Here is a 21,606-nt window from a genome sequence, read left to right on the forward strand (position 1 = left end):
AAGCTCTTTGCTGTATTTGTGGAAAGTCTCTCCTAGTCATAGTTTTAAATATTTTGAAATCTCACAGGATCTACTTTGCTGTAGTTTTTTTTACGCCTGCTACATACTGCAGACACTGTAATCTGAGCCATCTATTGGCCAGCGGTAGGCCTATAGAAAGCACTTGATGTTGCTTTCCGGCCCGGCCCAGAAGGCAGAGTTTTTACCCATTTATCCACCCTCTTTGGGCTCCCGATGGCGCAGTAGTCTAAGGCACTGCATCTCAGTGCAAGAGGTGTCACTGCCGGCCGTGATTGTGAGTCCCAAGGGCGGCGCACAATTGGCCCACCGTCGTCCGGGGTAAGGCCGTCATTGTAAATAAGAATTGTTCTTAATGACTTGCCTAGTTAAATATAGGTAATAAAAAAAAATGCTCATACTCTATTTGTGCTCCTGTGTGGATGTTGTGTTTAGTGAGCACCACAGTGCCCCCCGCAGCCGTCAGAGGAGAGTGCAGGGGAGATGAAGAGACTGTGAGAAGAGATGCTGGGAGTCCCCTCCTTTGGACCTGTGAGCACTGGCTTCCAGGCTCTAGACCACGCTCTACTGTTCACTGAAGAAAGCAGCCTCCAACTTCTGGTAAGGATCATGATATATTTTGTAACAAACACCAGTGGTGTAAAGTACTTAATTCTTGCCGCACGGATCCCTTTAGCGGGATCATTTTCGTAAACAACCGCTGAATTGCAGAGCGCCAAATTCCAAAAAAATACTAAAAATGTTTAGAATCATGAAATCACAAGTGAAATATACCAAAACACAGCTTAGCTTGTTGTTAATCCACCTATCGTGTCAGATTTTGAAAATATGCTTTACAGCGAAAGCAATCCAAGCGTTTGTGAGTTTATCAATCAGCTAGCCCCAAATTAGCTGGTGCAGAAAAGCAATAAATTAATCGCTTACCTTGATAATCTTCGGATGTTTGCACTCACGAGACTCCCAGTTACACAATAAATGTTATTTTTGTTCGATAAAGATTAGTTTTATAACCAAAAACCGCCATTTGGTATGCGCGTTATGTTTCAGAAAAACCACAGACTCGTTCCTGTCCGTGAAAGGCAGACGAAAATTCCAAAAGGTATTCCGTAATGTTCGTAGAAACATGTCAAACGTTTTTTATAATCAATCCTCAGGTTGTTTTTAAGATACTAATCGATAATATTTCAACCGGACGGTAACCTATTCAATACTACAGAGAAAGAAAATGTCGCGCTACACTCATTCACTCTCTCTGCGCGCAGGAACTAATCAAAGGACACCTGATGCGTTTTGAAAAATCTCGCTCATTTTTCAAAATAAAAGCTTGAAACTATATCTAAGCCTGGTCACAGCCTGAGGAAGCCATTGGAAAAGGAATCTGGTTGATACCCCTTTAAATGGAGGAGGGGCAGGCAACGGAACAGGATTTTTCCAAATAAAAGCACTTCGGGTTGGATTCCTCAGGTTTTCGCCTGCAAAATCAGTTCTGTTATACTCACAGACAATAATTTGACAGTTTTGGAAACTTTAGAGTTTTCTATCCTAATCTGTCAATTATATGCATATTCTAATATCTGGACCTGAGAAATAGTCCGTTTACCTTGGGAACGTATATTTTTCAAAACATAAAAATTCTGCCCCCTATTGAAAGAAGTTAAGTAGTTTTTTGTGGAGTATCTGTACTTAATATTTTTGACAACTTGTATTTTATTTCACAACATTGCTCAAGAAAATAATGTACTTTTTACTCCATACATTTTCTCTGACACTAAAAGTACTGTTTTGAATGCTTAGTAGGTCAGGAAAATGGTCCAATTCACGCACTTATCAAGATGTCATCCCTACTGCCTCTGATCTGGTGGACTCACTAAACACCGAATGCTTTGTTTGTAAATTGCTGCCTCTGGCTATCCGTTAAATTTAAAAAAGAGATATATAATTCGCCGTCTGCTTTGCTTAAATATAAGAATTTCAACATGATTTATACTTCCATTTTAACTTTTGATACTTGCCATTATTAATAGAAAAAAATATCCATATAATTAACTTTTAGTGGAGGATGGAGACTGAAACAAAAAACATAAGCTTACTTGCTTCCTCTTTCAAAATAGCGTTGTGTGAATCATAGGTGACTCCGTCACTTATTTTAGACATTTACTCAAGTTCTTTTACTGGGACTTTATTGAGTCATTTTCTATTTTAAGTTTATCTTTACTTTTCTACGCAACGTATGACAATTGGGTATTTTCCCACCACTGCAAAGACGCTACCACCGTGTCTCACTGTGCACACCATCGCATTCATACGTGGAAAATTGCGAGTAATATTGGGTTGACAATAACATTACAAACTACCAGTAATTCACCCACTCAAAAAAGACAGCCAAAGTCGTAGTTGAATTTATCATTAATATCACTATGCCTTTGCAACCAACTGAACAGACCACAACAACAATGTTCTAGGATTTTTTTCAGATTTTCGGTTTGGTGGTCTATCATGCGGCCTTTCAACCAAAAAAAACAACAGCAATTACAAATTGGAATACAATGTCAGATATTACGTTTATTATACAGCCAGATTTAATGTGATATCACGTATGGCTGCATCTATAGGCACAACACATTGACCTGGGCCCAGATTCCCGATAGCCCAGGATTTAAACCGGCGTACGAGGTTTTTACACATGATTGTTCCTGCAATTCCCAAAACACCAATGCAGAGAGACACGGCTTCACTATGTCGCCCGTGACGCATGCTATTATTGATATCTTAGGACGGATCAAAAAGAAAAAACGAGCGCGCTCTTGGATCCAGGCTTTTCTCCATTCTCAAAATCTTACACCTTAACATTAGTATCTATTCCACAATACTGACAACCCTGATCAGCTTCTAGAGAGCAGATATTATAACCTATGGCCGGCAAAAATATTGAGGCGCACATCATTGCGATACATGTATACACATCATTTAAATATATGAGCAAATTATAGACCGTAGTCAATACTGATTTGAAATAATAACATGTAGTCCTCATAGGCCCTACCGTATGAGCCTCTTTAATGCCTAGCTCATCTCGTTTCTTATGTGGAAGCATGATCCTCATGTAACAATGCCAAAAACATTTGGCAACTTTAGCTCCTATTTGCTAATCAACTTGTTTGAAGTAATTAGCGCTCACAGAGAGTCTGTTTACCAGAATCTTTCTGTTACGCTGTCCTACGAGTGGTCTGAGCGCAACCCACAATAACAAGGCGTTTTCAAGTGCAACAGTTCAACAATAGTTTTGGAACACGTCAGAGATTTAATGATGCTCCTACAAAGGTTCCAACCGATGAACTTCAGCCTTAGAGATGCTTTTGGAACCGGGCCCTGATTGCCCAGTTAATTAAATTAAAAGTACATGTGCAAGTGATAATACAATGCCCGTCTCGACCTGCATGACTGCGCTACTATGATTATTCACAGAATTGTGAAGACACTTGCACCTAATACAGTCACACACTATCCCCTGTAAGGTCCCTCAGTCAAGCATGAATTTCAAACCACACTATTCAACCACCAAAAAACCAGGAGGTTTTTCCCATGCATCCCCAAAGAAGCGCACCTATTGCGTTAGAGTGGGTAAAAATAATAAAAGACAGCATTGAATATCCCTGTGAAGCATGGCTGCAAGTAATATACCCATTCAATGCTAATTACAACAACTCTCAGTGCCAGAGAGGAAGGAAACCGCCCTCCAGTGATCTTCCAACACTGTTAAAAACAGATGTACATTTGGTTACAGAGTTGAATGGCTATGAGTAGGAGAACGAGAGCATGGATCAAACAACATTTTAGTTACTCCACAAATACATTAACTTAAATGACAGAATGAAAAGAAGGAAGCCTGTACAGAATACAAATATTATAAAACATGGCATCCTGTTTGCAAACAAGGCAACTAAAAAATATGCAAAAATAAAGAAATACATTTTGGGACAAACACAACACATCACGCGAGTACCACTCTTTCATATTTTTAAGCATGGTAGTGGCTGATCATGCTTATGGCGTATGCTTGTCATGCGCAAGGACTAGGGATTCTTTAAATAAAAAGAAACGGAATAGGCTAAGCAACAGCAAAATCCTAGAGGAAAACTGGTTAGTTGCTTCTCAACAGACTCTGGGAGACAGGACAATAACCTAAAACAAGGCTCAATATACACTGGAGTTGCTTACCAGGATGACATTGAATGGTCGCCTAGTTAACAGTTTAGACTTAAACTCTTGAAATTCTTGGCAAGACTTGGAAACTGTCAAGCAGATGATCAACAACCAACTTGACAGGGCTGAAGGGTTTTTGGAAAAGAATCATGTTGGCAAATATGTGCAATCCAGGTGTGCAAATCTCTTGACCCAGAAGGATCACAGCTGTGATCGCTGCCAAAAGATGATTCTAACATGTATGATTTTGCAACATTTCTAACATGTTACTTGTCATTAGGGTATGTGTGGTAGATGGGTGAGGATTTATTTTTATTGATTTGAATTCAGGCTGGTAACACAGTCAAGGTATGAGATGCTTTCTGAAGACACTGCACCAATACATAAGAAGCAAATGTATGTTACAGTAACCTCAATGTGCCATTGGATGTATTCATACAAGCATTTGCTACACCCGCAATAACATCTGCTAATCAACGTGTATAGTGCCAATAAATTTGATTTGATTTTAAGGATGAAAGTTATATGAGTTTGTAATATGGCCTTAACTATTACTTCTGTTTTTATGAGCAAGTTCTTGTTTAAAGTTCTTACTCAGCACTGTCAACACTTTTTATTCAACACTTTTGTAAGTCATAAAAATGYGCCTTCTTCCTTCTTCCACTTGCGCTACCAGCACTGCAGTTGTAATGAATGAGTAGGAAAGTGTATCGATAGGCTTGCATTGTTATTATTAGCGGCTTGGGTCTTTTTTTAGAGGAATTTCACTTTCTCTGTTCATAGGAGTAACAACACGAATTTGTGCATGAGGCAGAAATAATGAAGTGCGACTCGARTTGTGCCATCAGCTGGAGGAYGGTGTCTCTTTTTGGTAAGTGTCAGTGAAGGAAAGGGAGCGTGGAGGGACATTGAGAGGCGGACCCTCAGCCTGCTGTTCTCTCCCTCTGCTGAGACTGACAATCAGATGCAGGCACCATCAGCCCAGTAAAATACAAATAAAATAATAAAAATAAAGCGAACTGGAAGGAATGTGAAATAATAATGCACCAAATTATTTTATCTTCCAATGAGGAAATGCTACCAAAAATAATTAACTGAAACGTGTTAAATGATGGAGTCACCCATGATTCACCAAACTATATTTTGAAAGAGGAAAGAAAGTACTTTAAGCATATGTTTTAGTTATAGTCTCCTCCATCTCCACTAACCGAAGTTAAAACATTTTTTTTCTATTAACAATGTAAAATTAACAGCTGTACAGAAAGATACATGTGAAGGCCAAATTATAGAGGAGGAACTTGATGATGCAATTAAAGCCTTTAAGTCCGGGAAAAGTCCAGGGCTTGAAGGCATACCAGTTGAGGTATACCAAACCTTTTTTAATGTACTCAGAGGACCGTTATTAGCATGTTTTAACCAGTCCGATAAAAATGGTAGACTATCAGATACTCAAYAAAAAGGTCTGATTTCATTGTTACTGAAACAGGACCCAAGTGGAAAATATAACAAGATACAAGTCTCCAATTTTTGAAATGGACTAACTCTTCAGTGTTGTGATGCAAAAATTCAAGCAAAATGCACAGCCCATAGAATTAAAAAAAGGTATTGTCGGATATTATTCATCCTAATTAGACATTATTTTTTTTTACATGGACGATACATTGGAGATAATATAAGACAAGTACTGGAAACAATAGAACACAATAAAAAATCTGGGAAACCAGGCCTGGTATTCATAGCAGACTTTGAAAAGGCTTTAGATAAAGTACTACTGGAATTTGTATATAAATGCCTGGAATATTTCAATTTTGGAGAATCTCTTATACAAATGGGTTAAAGTTATGTATAGTAACTCTAAATATATATATATATATATATAGTACCAGTGTATGTATGTATGTATGTATGTACAGTTGAAGTCAGAAGTTTACATACACCTTAGCCAAATTTTTCAAAATTCTTCAAAATTCCTGACATTTAATCAGAGTAAAAATTCCCATGTCTTAGGTCAGTGAGGACCACCACATTTTAAAAATGTGAAATGTCAGAATAATAGTAGAGAGAATGATTTATTTCAGCTTTTATTTCTTTCATCACATTCCCAGTGTGGTAGACATCAAAGCTATAAAATGACACACATGGAATCATGTAGTAACCAAAAAAAGTGTTAAACAAATCAAAATATATTTTATATTTGAGATTCTTCAAATAGCCACCTTTCGCCTTGATGACAGCTTTGCACACGCTTGGCATTCTGGAATGCATTTCAATTAACAGGTGTGCCTTCTTAAAAGTTAATTTGTGGAATTTCTTTCCTTCTTAACATGTTTGAGCCAATCAATTGTGTTGTGACAAGTAAGGGGCTATACAGAAGAAAGCCCTATTTGGTAAAAGACCAAGTCCATATTACGGCAAGAACAGCTCAAATAGGCAAAGAGAAACAGCAGTCCATCATTACTTTAAGACATGAAGGTCAGTCAATACAGAACATTTGAATAACTTTTTAAGTTTCTTCAAGTGCAGTCGCAAATACCATCCAGCGATATGATGAAACTGGCTCTCATGAGGACCGTCACAGGAAAGGAAGACCCAGAGTTACCTCTGCTGCAGAGGATAAGTTCGTTTAGAGTACCAGCCTCAGAAACTGCAGCCCAAATAAAGGCTTCACAGAGTTCAAGTAACAGACACATCCACACAAACTGTTCAGAGGAGACTGCATGTATCAGGCCTTCGTGGTTGAATTGCTGCAAAGAAACCACTACTGTAGGACACCAATAATAAGAAGAGACTTGCTTGGGCCAAGAAACACAAGCAATGGTTTGGGCTTAGTGGGACTATCATTTGTTTCAACAGGACATTGACCCAACACACCTCCAGGCTGTGTAGGGCTATTTGACCAAGAAGGAGAGTGATGGAGTGCTGCATCAATGACCTGGCCTCCACAATCACCCGACCTCAACCCAATTGAGATGGTTTGGGATGAGTCGGACCGCAGAGTGAAGGAAAAGCAGCCAATAAGTGCTCAGCATACGTGGGAACTCCTTCAAGACTGTTTGGAAAAGCATTCCAGTTTGAAGCTGGTTGAGAGAATGCCAAAAGCTTCAAGGCAAAGGGTGACTATTTGAAGAACCTCAAATACAAAATATATTTTGATTTGTTTAATCACTTTTTTGGTTACTACATGATTCCATGTATGTTATTTATTTCATAGTGTTTGATGTATTTCACTTACTTATTCTACATGTAGAAAATATTAAAAGAAAAAGAAAAACCCTTGAATGGGATAAGGTATTCGAAAACTTTAGACCGGATAGTGTATATTTATGTTGAAAATAATTTGGCGGGATGGTAAAACATTTCAGTGTTAATTTTAAATGGCTAAAAACCAGATAAAGTATGTAGAAAAGACAATAGAGCTATTAGATTTATAAGATAACGATAATCTGTCGGACAATTCTAAGGCAGGCCCGACGATTATTTAGTGTTGATACCAGTATAGCAATAAGAACATGGCATAATTTCCATGGCAAATGTGTAGATAGAATTTAAAACTGCAACAACAAAAAATCTACCCCATTAATGCTTTAAGCCAGCAAAAATGGTCTCTGCGGGCAGGATGAGATGCCTTAAATTGTTTGGTTCGGTGAATGCCTTTGCCACAAGAGTAGCCCCCCCCCCCCCCCCCCCCCCCCCCCCCCCCCCCCCCCCCCCCCCCCCCCCCCACCACCACCACACACTAATATTTGCCACTGCTGCTGAATAAAAATCCTAGGGAAACTGAGTACATCAGGAGAGTTGTTGCAAAGAGTGGTACCCCAGAGAGCCATGGCTTGTCTACATGTCATGTCACATTAGACCAGGTGAAGGCATTATCATTCAGAATACCAATGAACTTCTCACATCAGCATATTTAAAGCTGTGTTGTGGGATCACTAGATGGCAGTAAGTGAACACAGGGAAATATAACTCCTATTACGAGCAAAACTTGTAATCTGTATAACTGTGATGGAATTTAGGGAGGGAAGCCATGTTATGGAACCTGACCTGTCCGTCACACTCCTCTTCTCCCAGTTCTCCTCATCTTCATCCTCCAGGTMTGAGGTGTTGAGAAAGTCAAAGCTGCCCAGGGCTGTCTCCACCGTCAGACTCTGGACACTGGACGAACGACTGCAGCCCTTCAGAACACACTTGTTATGGAGAGACATGCACACATGTACAAACATACAGAACACACACTAAAAAAATCTTATTTTTTCACCAATCCACTTTAATGCCATATAGAGTGCCTTAAGAAAGTATTTATACCCCTTGACATATTCCACATTTTGCTGAGTTAGACTGAATTCAAAATGTATTAAAATACACTTTTTTCCCCCTCACTCATCTACAATACCCCATAATGACAAATTGAAAAAATGTTTTTAGAAATGTTTGCACATTTATTGAAAWTTAAATCTAATTTACATAAGTATTCACACCGCTGAGTCAATACTTTGTAGACAAAGTAGCAATTACAGCTTTGAGTSCAGCTTTGAGTCATCTTGGGTATGTCCTTCAGCTTTGCACATCTGGATTTGGAGATTTTCTCCAGTTCTTCCCTGCAGATTTTCTCAAGCTCTTAAATTAGCTGGAGGAGCGGTGGTAAACAGCAATCTTCAAGTCTTTCCATACATTTTCAATGGGATTCAAATCTGGGCTTTGGCTGGCCTACTCAAGGACTTTCACATTTTTCTGAAGCCATTCCAGCATTGCTTTGGCTGTATGTTTGGGGTCATTGTCTTGTTGGAACGCAAATCTTTGCCCCAGTCCAAGGTTGTTTGCATTTTGAAGCAGGTTCTCAACAAGGAATTCATTGTTCCCTCTATCCTTACCCAGTCCCTGCCACTGAAAAGCATACCCATAGCATGATGCTGCCACCACCCTGCTTCACAGTAGGGATGGTGTTAGATGGGTGATGAGCTGTGCCTGGTTTTCTCCAGAAATAGCGCTTTGCATTCAGGCCAAAGAGTTCCATTTGTCTCATCAGACCACAGAATATTTCGCCTTATGCTCTGTCTTTCACGTCTTTTTCTCAGGAGTGGCATCYGTCTGGCTACTCTCCCTAAAGCCCAGATTGGTGAAGTSCTGTGGAGACTGTTGTCCTTCTAGAAGGTTTTCCCATCTCAGCCAAGRAACTCTGTAGTTCTGTCAGAGTGGTCATTTAGTTCTTGGTCACCTCCCTGAACAAGGTCCTTCAGCTCTAGGCAGAGCCTGGGTATTTCCATATGTTTTTCAATTTCCCAATGATGGAGACCACTGTGCTCTTGGAAACGTTTAACACTCTAGAACTTRTTTTCTACCCTTCCCCAGATACGCATCATCACAATTCTATCTCGGAGATCTACAGACAGTTCCTTGGACTTCATGGTATAGTTTCTGCTCTGACATSCACTGTCAACTGTGGGACCTTATATAGACAGGTGTGCGTCTATCTAAATCACATCCAAACAATTGAATTGGCCACAGGTGGACTCCAATCARGTTTTAGTGACATCAAGGATGATCAAAAGGAAATTGGATGCACCTGAGCTCAATTTGGAGTGTCATTGAAAATGGTTTTGAATACTTGTGTAAATTAGATTTCTGTATTTCCTTTTCAATAAAGTTGCACAAATTATCTAAAAACATGTTTTCACTGTCATTTTGGGCTATTATTCATAGATGGGTGAGAAAATATTTTAATACATTTTGAATTCAGGCTGAAACACATCAAAATGTGGAATAAGTCAAGGGGTATGAATACTTTCTGAAAACAATGTAAGTCCTGATTGTGAGAATACACCCCCTATTTGGAAATGGATCACCTGAGGAAAGTGTCTGAACAAAAAACAGTGTGTTCCTAAAATTATGACATGGGGAAAAAAAGCATTATTTTTCTGTTTCCTATCACCTTGTCAGCGGATTTGGCTCAGAGTGAGCTCTGATGTGTATCTATCTGTGTCGGTTGTGCGTATGTGTAACAGGCAGATGGCCTCCCAGCGACAGTAAACACATCTCCTGCTGCAGCATTGTGGGATGGAAATATTCAGACTGAGCTGAGGGGCAGGAAGTTCCACACCCTGATCGCAGTCCCACAGGGAACTGTGTTATTCTGGGATGCTGAAATCTACTCAGCTCCCACCAATGCCCCCCTCACTCTTATGAAGTGGCCATTTCCATTGTGAGGTGCAACACGAAACAGAGCCATGTGCACACACACACACACACACACACACACACACACACACAGGCATGCAGACACACACTCGAACACACACACACACACACACACACACACACACACACACACACACACACACACACACACACACACACACACACACACACACACACACACACACACACACACACACACACAAAAATACATATACACCTACACACCCACACACACACACACACACACACACACACACACACACACACACACACACACACACACACACACACACACACACACACACACACACACACACACACACACACACAGTTGTAACTCACTGTTAATGTCTCCTCCAGTAGTTGTAACTCCTGCTCCAGGACCTGTAACTCAGGAAACTGTCCCCTGTAGTCATCCAGAGAGGAGATGACTGCACTCAGGGCTTCCTCAATTCCACTGTCCACAGCCTGCTGCTTCTCACCCTCTGTGGGCTTGGCCTCTACTACAGCCTCAGGCTTCTTGGCCTCCACCACCACTGCCCTGTAGGCACTGTATGATATGCCCTCTGTGCTCTGGGTCTGTGCTTGTGAGTCTGGTCTGGGATTCAGAGAGGCACCTTGCTGATACATTGCATCAGTCCTAGAAGGTGCAGAGCTCTGGAGTTCTGGCTCTACTTCTGAAACAGCCCCTGAAACAACCTCTAACCCCGTGTCTGACTCTATAGAGACTGCAGAATACCTGCTCTCCGGCCTGCTCTCCTCCATGGTCACAGTAGCTGGGGCGCGTTGCTCAGGGGGGTCTCTGACCACCACAGTCGCTCCTGGGATAAGGGTCCACTCTGCCCTGGCAGGCATCACCATCTCAATATCGTTTATACAGATCCCAGACTGCAGGGAGGTGACCTCAGAGGGCTCCACAAATTCGCTGGTTGACCTGTCTATCAGTACGCCATCGGCACTGTTCTCACTGATATGGCTGAGTGAGCGTGAGTAGCGGGCGTGGCCGTTAGGCACTGCCTGTTTCCCAGAAGCCTCATCTTTCCTCGCTGCCCCAATGTCTGACTCCTCCTTCTGAGTCTCCTCCTGCACATCCTCCGGTTTGGCTAAGCGGGTAGGGGTGGAGGTGGCAGTGTCTCGGAGGGCAAAGGAGATTTCAATGGCGGGTGTGGCGGCCTTGACCTCTGGCTGGACCAAATTCTTGTTGGCGTGACGCAGCCCCAGGGAGAGTTGAGGGCTGGATGAGTCATCTGATGACTCAGAGGAGTTAGACCATGCTGTGCCATTCTCCATATCTTCCTGCCTCCTCAGCATGTTCTAGATAGAGAAAGAGAGAGAGAGAGAGCGTGAGAGAGAGAGAGGAGGAGGGMGGAAGAGCACAAGGATGATAGTTTCAAAATGTGATGGTACTGTCTCCATTTGACTTTAACATACAGTATGATAATTGAGAGTCAGACAGAGAGAAAGAGAGCCCATGCCAGCCAAGTCTCTATTATAAACCAGAGCAGAGCAGAGCAGCCTGGCCTCTGGCCAAAAAAGCAAACAGACTCCCTGCTCCCTTTAATTAACTTCTCATTTATCAGGCCTCTGCTTTGCTGAGCATCCAGGCTTACCTCTCTGGAACAATAACAAATACAGGCTTCATATGGAGAGGAGGAGGCTGCGTCGGTCATTGCAAAGACTACTAAATACTATTTTAAGACCCAAAGAGGAGGGACACAACAGCTGACTATAAACACAGATTCTACAATGGCCAACATTAGAGAGGATCTACATGATAGCACAACACAATCTACTATAGTTCTTCTACTGAGGTTCTACTACCATGCTCTGCCACATATTTAACTAGAGATTAGAGGGGATATAGTGGGTTCTCTCTGTAGTGGCTAGCAGCACTTACGTCAGTCTGCATGTTAGCAGAGGCCAGGTGGACTGAGGAGACGTCACTGCAGGAGCAGCTCTGAGACAGTCTCTCAACCAGCGTGTCACGAAACACATCCAGAAGGGACCAGCGCTGTTTGGGGGGCRTCATGCTCCTTGACAGGCTCCKCGGAGCAGYCTTCACACCACCAGGTAAATTAGGAGAGGACCGTGAGAAAAGGTCCACCTCTACTACAAATCACAGCTAGACTAAACACTCCACTGCAATGTGGCAGCTCTTTCTTCTAACTCAATAAAGTCACTGAATTAAGAGAAATAGGTGCTAGAAGTATTTAGCTTGCCCATTGACAAAACAGACCAATACATCCTGTTAGCGTTGTAACCCAGCAGACGTGTATTTATTTAAAAATAAAAAAATCCTCTGTTCGACTGCTGTTAACAGAAAACACGCTGCGTGACAGAACAGAACATGTCCTGGATAGGGATCATTCAGATTCATTCTAGAACCATTGTTCTATTATAGCCAGGTCTCTAAATTAAAAACGTTCTGGTGCTCCTAACTTTTCTAAGTTAGTAGCATCACAAAATGTAGAAGCACCAAAGAAATTCATGTTTTAATTGATTRAGATATATGAAGCCTACTTATTTTTTAAGCATCTCTTGAAGAACATTTCACTTTTCCTCTATTTCTGTGACACAAAATGTCCCTTGACTTTTYCCACATTTTGTTGTGTTACAGAATTTAAAATGGATGAAATATCGATTTYTGTTCACTGGCCTACACACAATATCMCATAATGTCTAAGTGGAATTATAATAAAGCATTGCATATCATTGTATTTGCRTAGTGGCATAGAGCAGTAGAGTAGAGGCACATATTGATGTTGCACACATGGGGAACATTTTTAGTTGCCTAGGGACCAGGAAAATGTTTGCCTTTTATAAACACATTTCAAGCAATTCTACGTACTTTTACATGACTGGAGACTTAAGCAGAATCATTTTAATACAGCACAAATTATCAAAATGGCAGGCTACTTTGACACAGACAAATTGATCATCTGAGATCAATAAAAACAACATTGTCTTGAATCCATCAATAGACTAGGCCTAGGTGTGTAGAGAAATATTGTAGGCTATATGAGGAGGAAACTATAGTCCTAAAAATGATTTCCAGTTTCACCCAATGATGCGCAGCTCACTCGCTAGTGATGGCCGATATGCTCTGTAAAACAATATTTGAAATCAACACTTAGAATACTAGCCCTGGGCTTCAAATCAACTTTTTCACATACCCGTTTTTTGTGGGGGCAGGAGAATTAACTAAGAGGCAAATCGAATGAACTTTGACCGTTTTATTTGAAGTTTTACATTAAAAAGTGACAATTATTTTGCATGCAAGGAGAGGTACTGGATCTGGCCAAATAAGTTCCGTAACAAAGCAGTCCAAAAGCTGAAATGAAGCACTGGTGTATTTAGGGTTGCAAATCTTGGGAAATATTCAGAGGTGGAAACTTTCAGTGGGAATTAACAGAAATACATGCAAACTAATATTAATAACATTTAAATGTATATGTTTTTTGCATTGGATATATTTACCATACAGTATCATACGGAGACAGAAACCTTTTACCTTATCATAAGTAGACATGATTAAATCCTTCCAATAGAAATAAAAAACTATTTTGTTACGAATTGAACTTTAATTGAGCTGCCTCTTCACATGGGATGATTTCACTGAACAACAAAAGATAGGGAATGTTGAATGATCCCCAATGATCCATCGCATCTCCCAAAAACGGTTTCAACATACATCTGTAAAATGATAGTCWAGAAACTAAAGCTTTGGTTGTCATCCTCTCAGGCTTCCATGTCTTCTCACTGGACCTCCTCATTGTCCACCTCTTGAACATCAGACTCTGAGGCCTCATCTTCACTGTCCCTTTCCAACCTTGTTGAGGATGGCTTGTTGTCAGGCTCAAAAAACCTCAAATCTGCCCGGATGSCCACCAATTTTTCAACCTTTGTATTGGTCAGCCTGTTGCGTGCTTTGGTGTGTGTGTTCCCAAACAAGGACCAGTTGCACTCTGAGGCGGCTGATGTTGGTGGGATTTGAAGGATGGAGGCAACAGGGGAAAGARCCTCAGATCCACAAAATCYCTTCCACCAGGTGGCTGATGAGATATGTTGGCACGACTGTCATATTGCATCTCCATCCCCAAAGCCCTTGCTCGGAAGAGTACTTTGCCAGACTGCCAAGAACCTTGCCTCATCCAGGCCAAGGTGGCGAGACACAGTAGTGATGACACCAAAGACCTTGTTGATCTCTGCACCAGACAGGATGTTCTTGCCAGCATACTTGGGGTCCAACATCTACGCTGCGGCATGTATGGGCTTCAGGCATAAGTCTTCACACTTTTTTATGTATTTCAGAACTGCAGTTTCCTCTGCATGGAGCAACAGTGAAGTGGGCAGGGCAGTACGGATTTTTCCTCCTACATCTGCAAGCAGAGTCTGAACATCAGACAGGATGGCATTGTCTCCCTCAATTCGTGCAATGGCTACTGCTATAGGTTTCAGGAGTTTCAGGCTGCTTACCACTCTCTCCCAAAATACATCATCCAGGAGGATCCTCTTGATGGGGCTGTCCATATCGGCAGACTGTGATATGGCCATTTCTTGGAGACTCCTTCCCCTCCAGGAGACTGTCAAACATGACGACAACACCACCCCAACGGGTATTGCTGGGCAGCTTCAATGTGGTGCTCTTATTCTTCTCACTTTGCTTGGTGAGGTAGATTGCCGCTATAACTTGATGACCMTTCTCATACCAAACCATTTCCTTGGCTCTCTTGTAGTGTGTCCATTGYTTTCAGTGCCATGATGTCCTTGAGGAGCAGATGCAATGCATTGTGCATTGGTGTGATGTGAGGGTAGGACTCCTCCACTTTAGACCAAGCAGCCTTCATGTTCGCAGCATTGTCTGTCACCATGGCAAATACCTTCTGTGGTCCAAGGTCATTGATGACTGCCTTCAGCTCATCTGCAATGTAGAGACTGGTGTGTCTGTTGTCCTTGTGTCTGTGCTCCTGTAGAATACTGKTTGAGGGGTGGAGATGATGTAGTTAATTATTCCTTGCCCACGAAYATTCGACCACCCATCAGAGATGATCGCAATACTGTCTGCTTTCTCTATGATTTGCTTGACCTTCACTTGAACTCTGTTGAACTCTGCATCCAGCAAATTAGTAGATAAAGCATGTCTGGTTGGAKGGGTGTATGCTGGGCRAAGAACATTCAGAAATATCTTCCAATATACATTGCCTGTGAGCATCAAAGTTGAACAAGTTGCATACATAGCTCGAGCAAGACATTCATCAGCATTTCTCGGACTACGTTCCTCCATTGAGTCAAAAGAACTGATTCCAGGAGGACCATGAGCTGTTGCTATCAATAAGGTGTCTGATTCATCATTTTCACCTTGAATAGAAGTAGAGGGATTTTTGTCAGAGGTTGCTTGTTGTGAGCGCTGAGGGAACGTTATGCACTTGGCCAGATGATTCTGCATCTTCTTTGCATTCTTCACATATAATTTGGCACAGTATGTGCAAATGTACACAGCTTTTCCTTCTACATTAGCTGCAGTGAAATGTCTCCACACATCAGATAGTGCCCATGGCACTAAAATGAGTAAAAAAATAAATACAAATCCATGTACAKATAAATAGTTAAGCAGTTAGATTAAACAACTCCTTTGTAAGATGTTTTAAAATGAAACATGTATGGAAACAGGTGAATTAATACTCCTTAGTTAGCAGGCTCAAGTAAGCGAAAACCCACATGGTAGCAAAAACTAACTAGCAKAATTTGTTAACAAGATAGAAACGATTTAAACACACTTTGCAGTAGGCTACTATTTACTAGTTAACAAAAAATCATGTATGTCATAAAATATATTCACCGCAMCCAGTATTGTAATCAAAACTTACCAGAGAGCATGCAATCCTTGGCTCAGACAGTGTAGTAGTATGGGTTCAATAGCATCTCATTAGTGTGCAAGATCTTGAGAAGCAGCTGTATATGTGATGGGAGAATGCACTGTGCATGCAGAGGGTTGCAATTCCATTGAATTGGGGATAGTTTAACCAAAATATGCCAGAAGACCTAGAATTGCCTTATGTTAATCCCACAAAAAAGRTTCAYTGTTATAAAGCTAACTTTTTTGATGAATTTAAGCAAAATTCCCMAAATTTCTGGGCTCAACTTCCCATTGAAAATTTCCAGAAAATTTCCGGATATTTCCAGGAGAGTTTCCGACCCTTTACATCCCTAGGTGTATTAAAAAAATATTTAACCCATTTTCAATTCAGGCAGTATTTATTAAAAAAAAATTAAAAAAAATAAAAGTATAATTCAAGGGGTATGCATACTTTCTGAAGGCACTGTACTTGTAAAGTTACCAGGTTGTTAGTGGGGTTGCACGATATGGGCAAAACATCTATTTGCAATTTTTCAACCAAATATTGCAATTTGACTTGTGATATCCCTGTAGATCAAAACACTTGGGCAAACTGTTGGAATCATAGAAATAAAATGACTATTCTAATTCTATGGTTGATGTTGTTTGGCATGACAAGTAGTGAAAAAACTAAAACAGGTAGTAGTTATATGGTCAGTGTTTCCCAGGGACCCTAATCACAGTTGAATAGATGTTGCATAGACACAGATTTTAGAATAGGCTAGCTGATTCAGAACATGTCGTTGCACAAGCAACACTCTGATCTACACCTCCACTGGTAGCAACCTGTATTARCGCTAACGTTTGCTTTGCCTTAGTAGTACATAGCTAGCTAGCTAGTTAGCATCATTTTAGGCACATGCCAGCTTCTTTAGACTAACTCATGTTTTGCAGAGAGCAAGATACACAAACTGATAGTATAATAGACAAAACATGGATTCATACTTAGAAGCAATGTGGAAAGCAGCCTCGCCAAAGAAGTACAGTATGAACATGGGCAGAAACTGCTTCTCCAATAGAAATCCCAGATCACAATGCAATGGCATGGTGACGTTGGCTAGCTAAACTCATGCGCAGAAACACGTCAATCGTGTCTAACAGTTGTTTCGAGCCGAACTGCGCATGTGCAGGCTGTCAAATCCATATGAAGTTGTTTTTGACTAAAATGAAAACGTGTCAGTTTGTCACGTTCACGAGGTTGGAGTAAAAACATGTTCAACTACTTAAGACATTGGCTCGAGAAATATATCAACCAAGGAAGAATATTTCACTTTTCTCATTGACTTCTCAAACTCCAAACCCCAGCCTGGTCTGCTTTGCAAGTGTTCCCGGAAGTCTCAGAATGTTGCGCATCTGGCTTTAGAAACTCTGTGGCATCATTCTTGTTTTGGAAGCATRTGTTGTGTGCATGAATTGAGAGCAAGAGAGAATAAACAGCATGGAGTTACTGTATTATGCCTGCTTGAGTGACAGGGGGCAGGGCTTGGTGTGTGTGTGTGGCCCGGGAACTGGAAACAAGCAGCAGCGGGAGGCAGCCTGTCTTGTTGGAGCAGTGTAGAGACAGTTTTGGGATTTTCTTTTAGTCTAACTGGTSCTCACAAAATAAAACTCCAGSTCACACAGCAAAATACTTGAGCCCTGAGTACAGTTCATTATTCTGTGGATTATGGGCCATATTATGAAAAAGAACACTGATTAGAGGACAGTTAGAGGTTTAGGGTACTCACATAGAAGGCCTGTTCCCGTAGGGAGGGGGTATCAGGAGGACTCTGGTTGTAGGTGGAGAAGCGTTTGTTCACCGTGGGGGGTTTGTTSACCGTGYTGGCGGTCGAGGCTTGGTCATCCTTGTCGAAGGGGCTGTCAGTGATAAAAAGAGAACAGAAACGTATTACTAGACCCACACACAAATGTATGCACACACACAGTCCCTCTTTCTATACAACCTTAATATCCTTATCACTTCAAAGCAGAAGCCACATTGGGCCACTCACTTCCAGGTGACCTCCAAGCTCAGTTTGATGGTCCCCAGGTCATTGATGTCCACTGCCACCGTCTGGGGTAGAGCAGCAAACAGGTCCTTGGTCTCACACGACACGTTTCCCACCACCACGTGATTGGCCAGGCTCTTCAGCTCTGTCACCTAGGGAACCAGAGTAAGACCAATCAAAATCAGTGATTCAGTTATGATCTAAATCGCTCCAAACACCACACTAATAGCTGATTTTGATAAGCATTAACCAGGTTTCCGTTCCAACTTTTTTATGCGAGTAAAGCACAAGTTGGATAGAAAATGTCAYGACAGCCCTGATTGAACAACAAAYTTGTCAGTAAACTTCCCAAATGTTAACAAAACACGCTAGACAAGGTTATATTTTTTTGTGTCTGTAAAATTAATTATGTGAGAAATAGTGGTGAAAAATATTTTATGCGCAAAGATCGATATGATAACCATCATATTAAAGTAAACTTGGGAGTCACGGGATGATGTTGTGTGGTCTTCCCACTATGACTCGGGAAAGCACRCAGTTTATTAGGCTACAGAAKAAATAAATTATGAACTTCACAGTTTGGTGAAAGTGCACAGTGATGAGCTTGATGCTCCTTTCCAAKAAATATCAAAGGTCTTATTCTGGTGCCATGATGATCGATGCTTGGCTGCCGTTTGACAAATAAAAACTCTCTCACTCTTTTGTCCATAATAGTTCTCTCATCATGTAGCCTACCCAGACTGTATATGTGCGCTGTTGGCTAGAGCACACATGCAAAGACCAGAGTGGGCACATTCGCTATATAAACAAACAAAAAAATTGTAAAAAAATTATCAGTAGAGTTGAAAATGCGATGGAAACCCATTTACTTGAATTGTTTTATTCAGTAGATGGGAATTTAACCGCAAAAGTTAGTTCTATGTGCACTAGGTCCTCACGCACAGCTTTTTATCTGCAACAAGTCAAATTGATAGAAAGACATCTCTGTTGGGAAAATMCAGATTTGAGAATATTCATATGCAAATCTGTCACCAATTGGATGGAAACCTAGCTATTGGCTATCAAAATTAGACTGTTATAAAAAATCACTGATTTCACATTATTATCCATTGTAAATTATTTCTCTCTCAAGGTTATTATATTAGTATGGGGTGAAACCTATTGTTATTGTCTGAATTCTTATTATTAAAATGTTCCTTGACTTGGTCAAATAACTCAAGCATAGATTGTCAAATTAGAAAAAAAAAGTTACCACAGAAACTAGAGGCCATGGGTAACTTGGTCAAAAAGACTGGTGCCGATTGGCATACAGGTGGCACTGTTTTAATCAGTCTCACTTAAACCCTCATATCCACTTCTCCATTTGACCCAGGKATTTGAAACTTTGTATGTAGGTCTCTTTCATTATGCTGAACAAATTTACCTCAAGGACCCATAAGGTCCATCAGGATAGATTTTCCTCCATCTTGGAAACTTGGGAAAACTTTGCATGAACCCAATAATGAAGTCCAAATAACACCAAATTAGCTATTAGTTAGGAGGCCCATGGCACATCTCTTAACTTAGTTTGACAAAAGCCAAGGGATTGGTTAAKAGATGGCTGAGGATTTTACGTGTCCATTTAAATCCTTCGTAAATCCACTTCACAATGGCCTAATAACTTGAAACTTTTTGGGTCAACAAAGACATAACCATGATGAACCATGTTAAGTTTGGCATTGACATCTTAAACATTAAGGAAACCATTTACAATTCACTTTGACTATATAACGCTAATGCGTAAAATAATAATAAATTATTMTTCTCAGAATAAAAGTCMGATTCACTCCAAATTTGGTCTGTCACATGCGCCGAATACAAGAGGTGAAGACCTTACCGTGAAATGCTTACTTACAAGCCCTTAACCAACAATGCAGTTCAAGAAAGAGTTAAGAAAATATTTACTAAATAAACTACAGTAAAAAAATAAATAATATGTAAGTAACAATAACGAGGCTATAAACAGGGGGTACCGGGCCAATGTGCGGGGGTACAGGTTAGTCAAGGTAATTTGCACATGTAAGTAGGGGTAAAGTGACTATGCATAGATAATAAACAGTGAGTAGCAGCAGTGTAAAAAAAGTCCCAAAAAGAGTTTCAGAAAATAACACTGTTGCATTCAAACACGGCCACACTATACCAGTAGATGCATACTAGCACATACGCTAATATGCAAATGTTTTTTATTCTAATGAACCATAGGGCCAAATGACACCACATTTGGAATGTAGGCCCATGGTACATGTCTTAACTTAGTTTGAGAAAAGGGTGGCTGAGCTAATGTTTAAAGATGGCTGAGCTATTGACGAATCTAAAATCAGACTTTCCATCTTCATTTGAATCACTGTAAATCCACTCCACAGTGGCCTATCAACTTGAAACTTGTCATCGCTATCATGGACATCCCTAAAATGAACCAAACGGAATTTGAAAAAAAAACAAGGAAACTATTAATTCATTATTTGCATATGTTACGCTAATGCTCAAAATCTGCGATAATCTTCTCCTCATGAACCATAAGTCAGATTCACCCCAGATTTTGTATTTAGACTCATTCCATTAGTCTTTAATTGGTTGGTTGCATTCAAAAATGGCCGCACGGTACCTATAGAAGGACGTTTGCACATACTCTAATGCAAAATTACAAAATTTTCTGCTCAGGAATTATAAAATCAGATTGAGCCTATATACCAAATCTGGAGGAATTTGAGAATGATTACTTGCTACATTAAAAAGTCAGCCATGCAACACCACTAGATGAGACCATATCACACCAGAACTATAAGAACTGAACCGATGGACATGGGCCATGATATCTGGTATGCAAACCTTATGTATAGTATCTCAATTTGTAAGTCGCTCTGGATAAGAGCGTCTGCTAAATGACTTAAATGTAAATGTAAATGTATATGTCCTTAGAGGTTGTGTGAATATAAAGTCACTGCAACCTTAGATGGCTGCATCAGACCAGTTGTTGTCACTATAGATGTCATTGGAACCATAACTGATATTTTGTCCTTTCTGTCATCCTGTGAACCCCGTTCATTGCTGCTAGCAGCTATATTTTTCTCTATTCGTTTTTTATTAGAAGTTCAGTTTAGTTTCAGTTTTCAGACCTGATTTGCTAGGTTTTATTTAGTTGTATAGRAATATTTMTATTTTGTTTTATATTATTTTGTTTCAGATTTAGTTGCAGTGTTATGGACAGAAAGCATAAAAGGAGGCCAGGAACCATGTGTTGTATAGATTGTGTTTTTTGGATGGCAT

General features: G+C 40.5%; 1 protein-coding gene across 1 annotated transcript in view; it reads right to left on the reverse strand.

The window, feature by feature from the left end:
• The window catches only part of LOC111962370 (rho family-interacting cell polarization regulator 1-like), a 75,949-nt gene that overhangs the window by 30,984 nt on the left and 23,359 nt on the right, over positions 1–21,606 (reverse strand). The window contains 4 exon segments of the mRNA XM_070443033.1: positions 8,266–8,396; positions 10,759–11,730; positions 18,040–18,169; positions 18,304–18,452. Coding sequence (XP_070299134.1) covers positions 8,266–8,396; positions 10,759–11,730; positions 18,040–18,169; positions 18,304–18,452 — 1,382 coding nt within the window.

This window comes from Salvelinus sp. IW2-2015, linkage group LG4q.1:29, assembly GCF_002910315.2.
Source record: "Salvelinus sp. IW2-2015 linkage group LG4q.1:29, ASM291031v2, whole genome shotgun sequence".
In the NCBI taxonomy this organism is placed as follows: Eukaryota; Metazoa; Chordata; class Actinopteri; order Salmoniformes; family Salmonidae; genus Salvelinus; species Salvelinus sp. IW2-2015.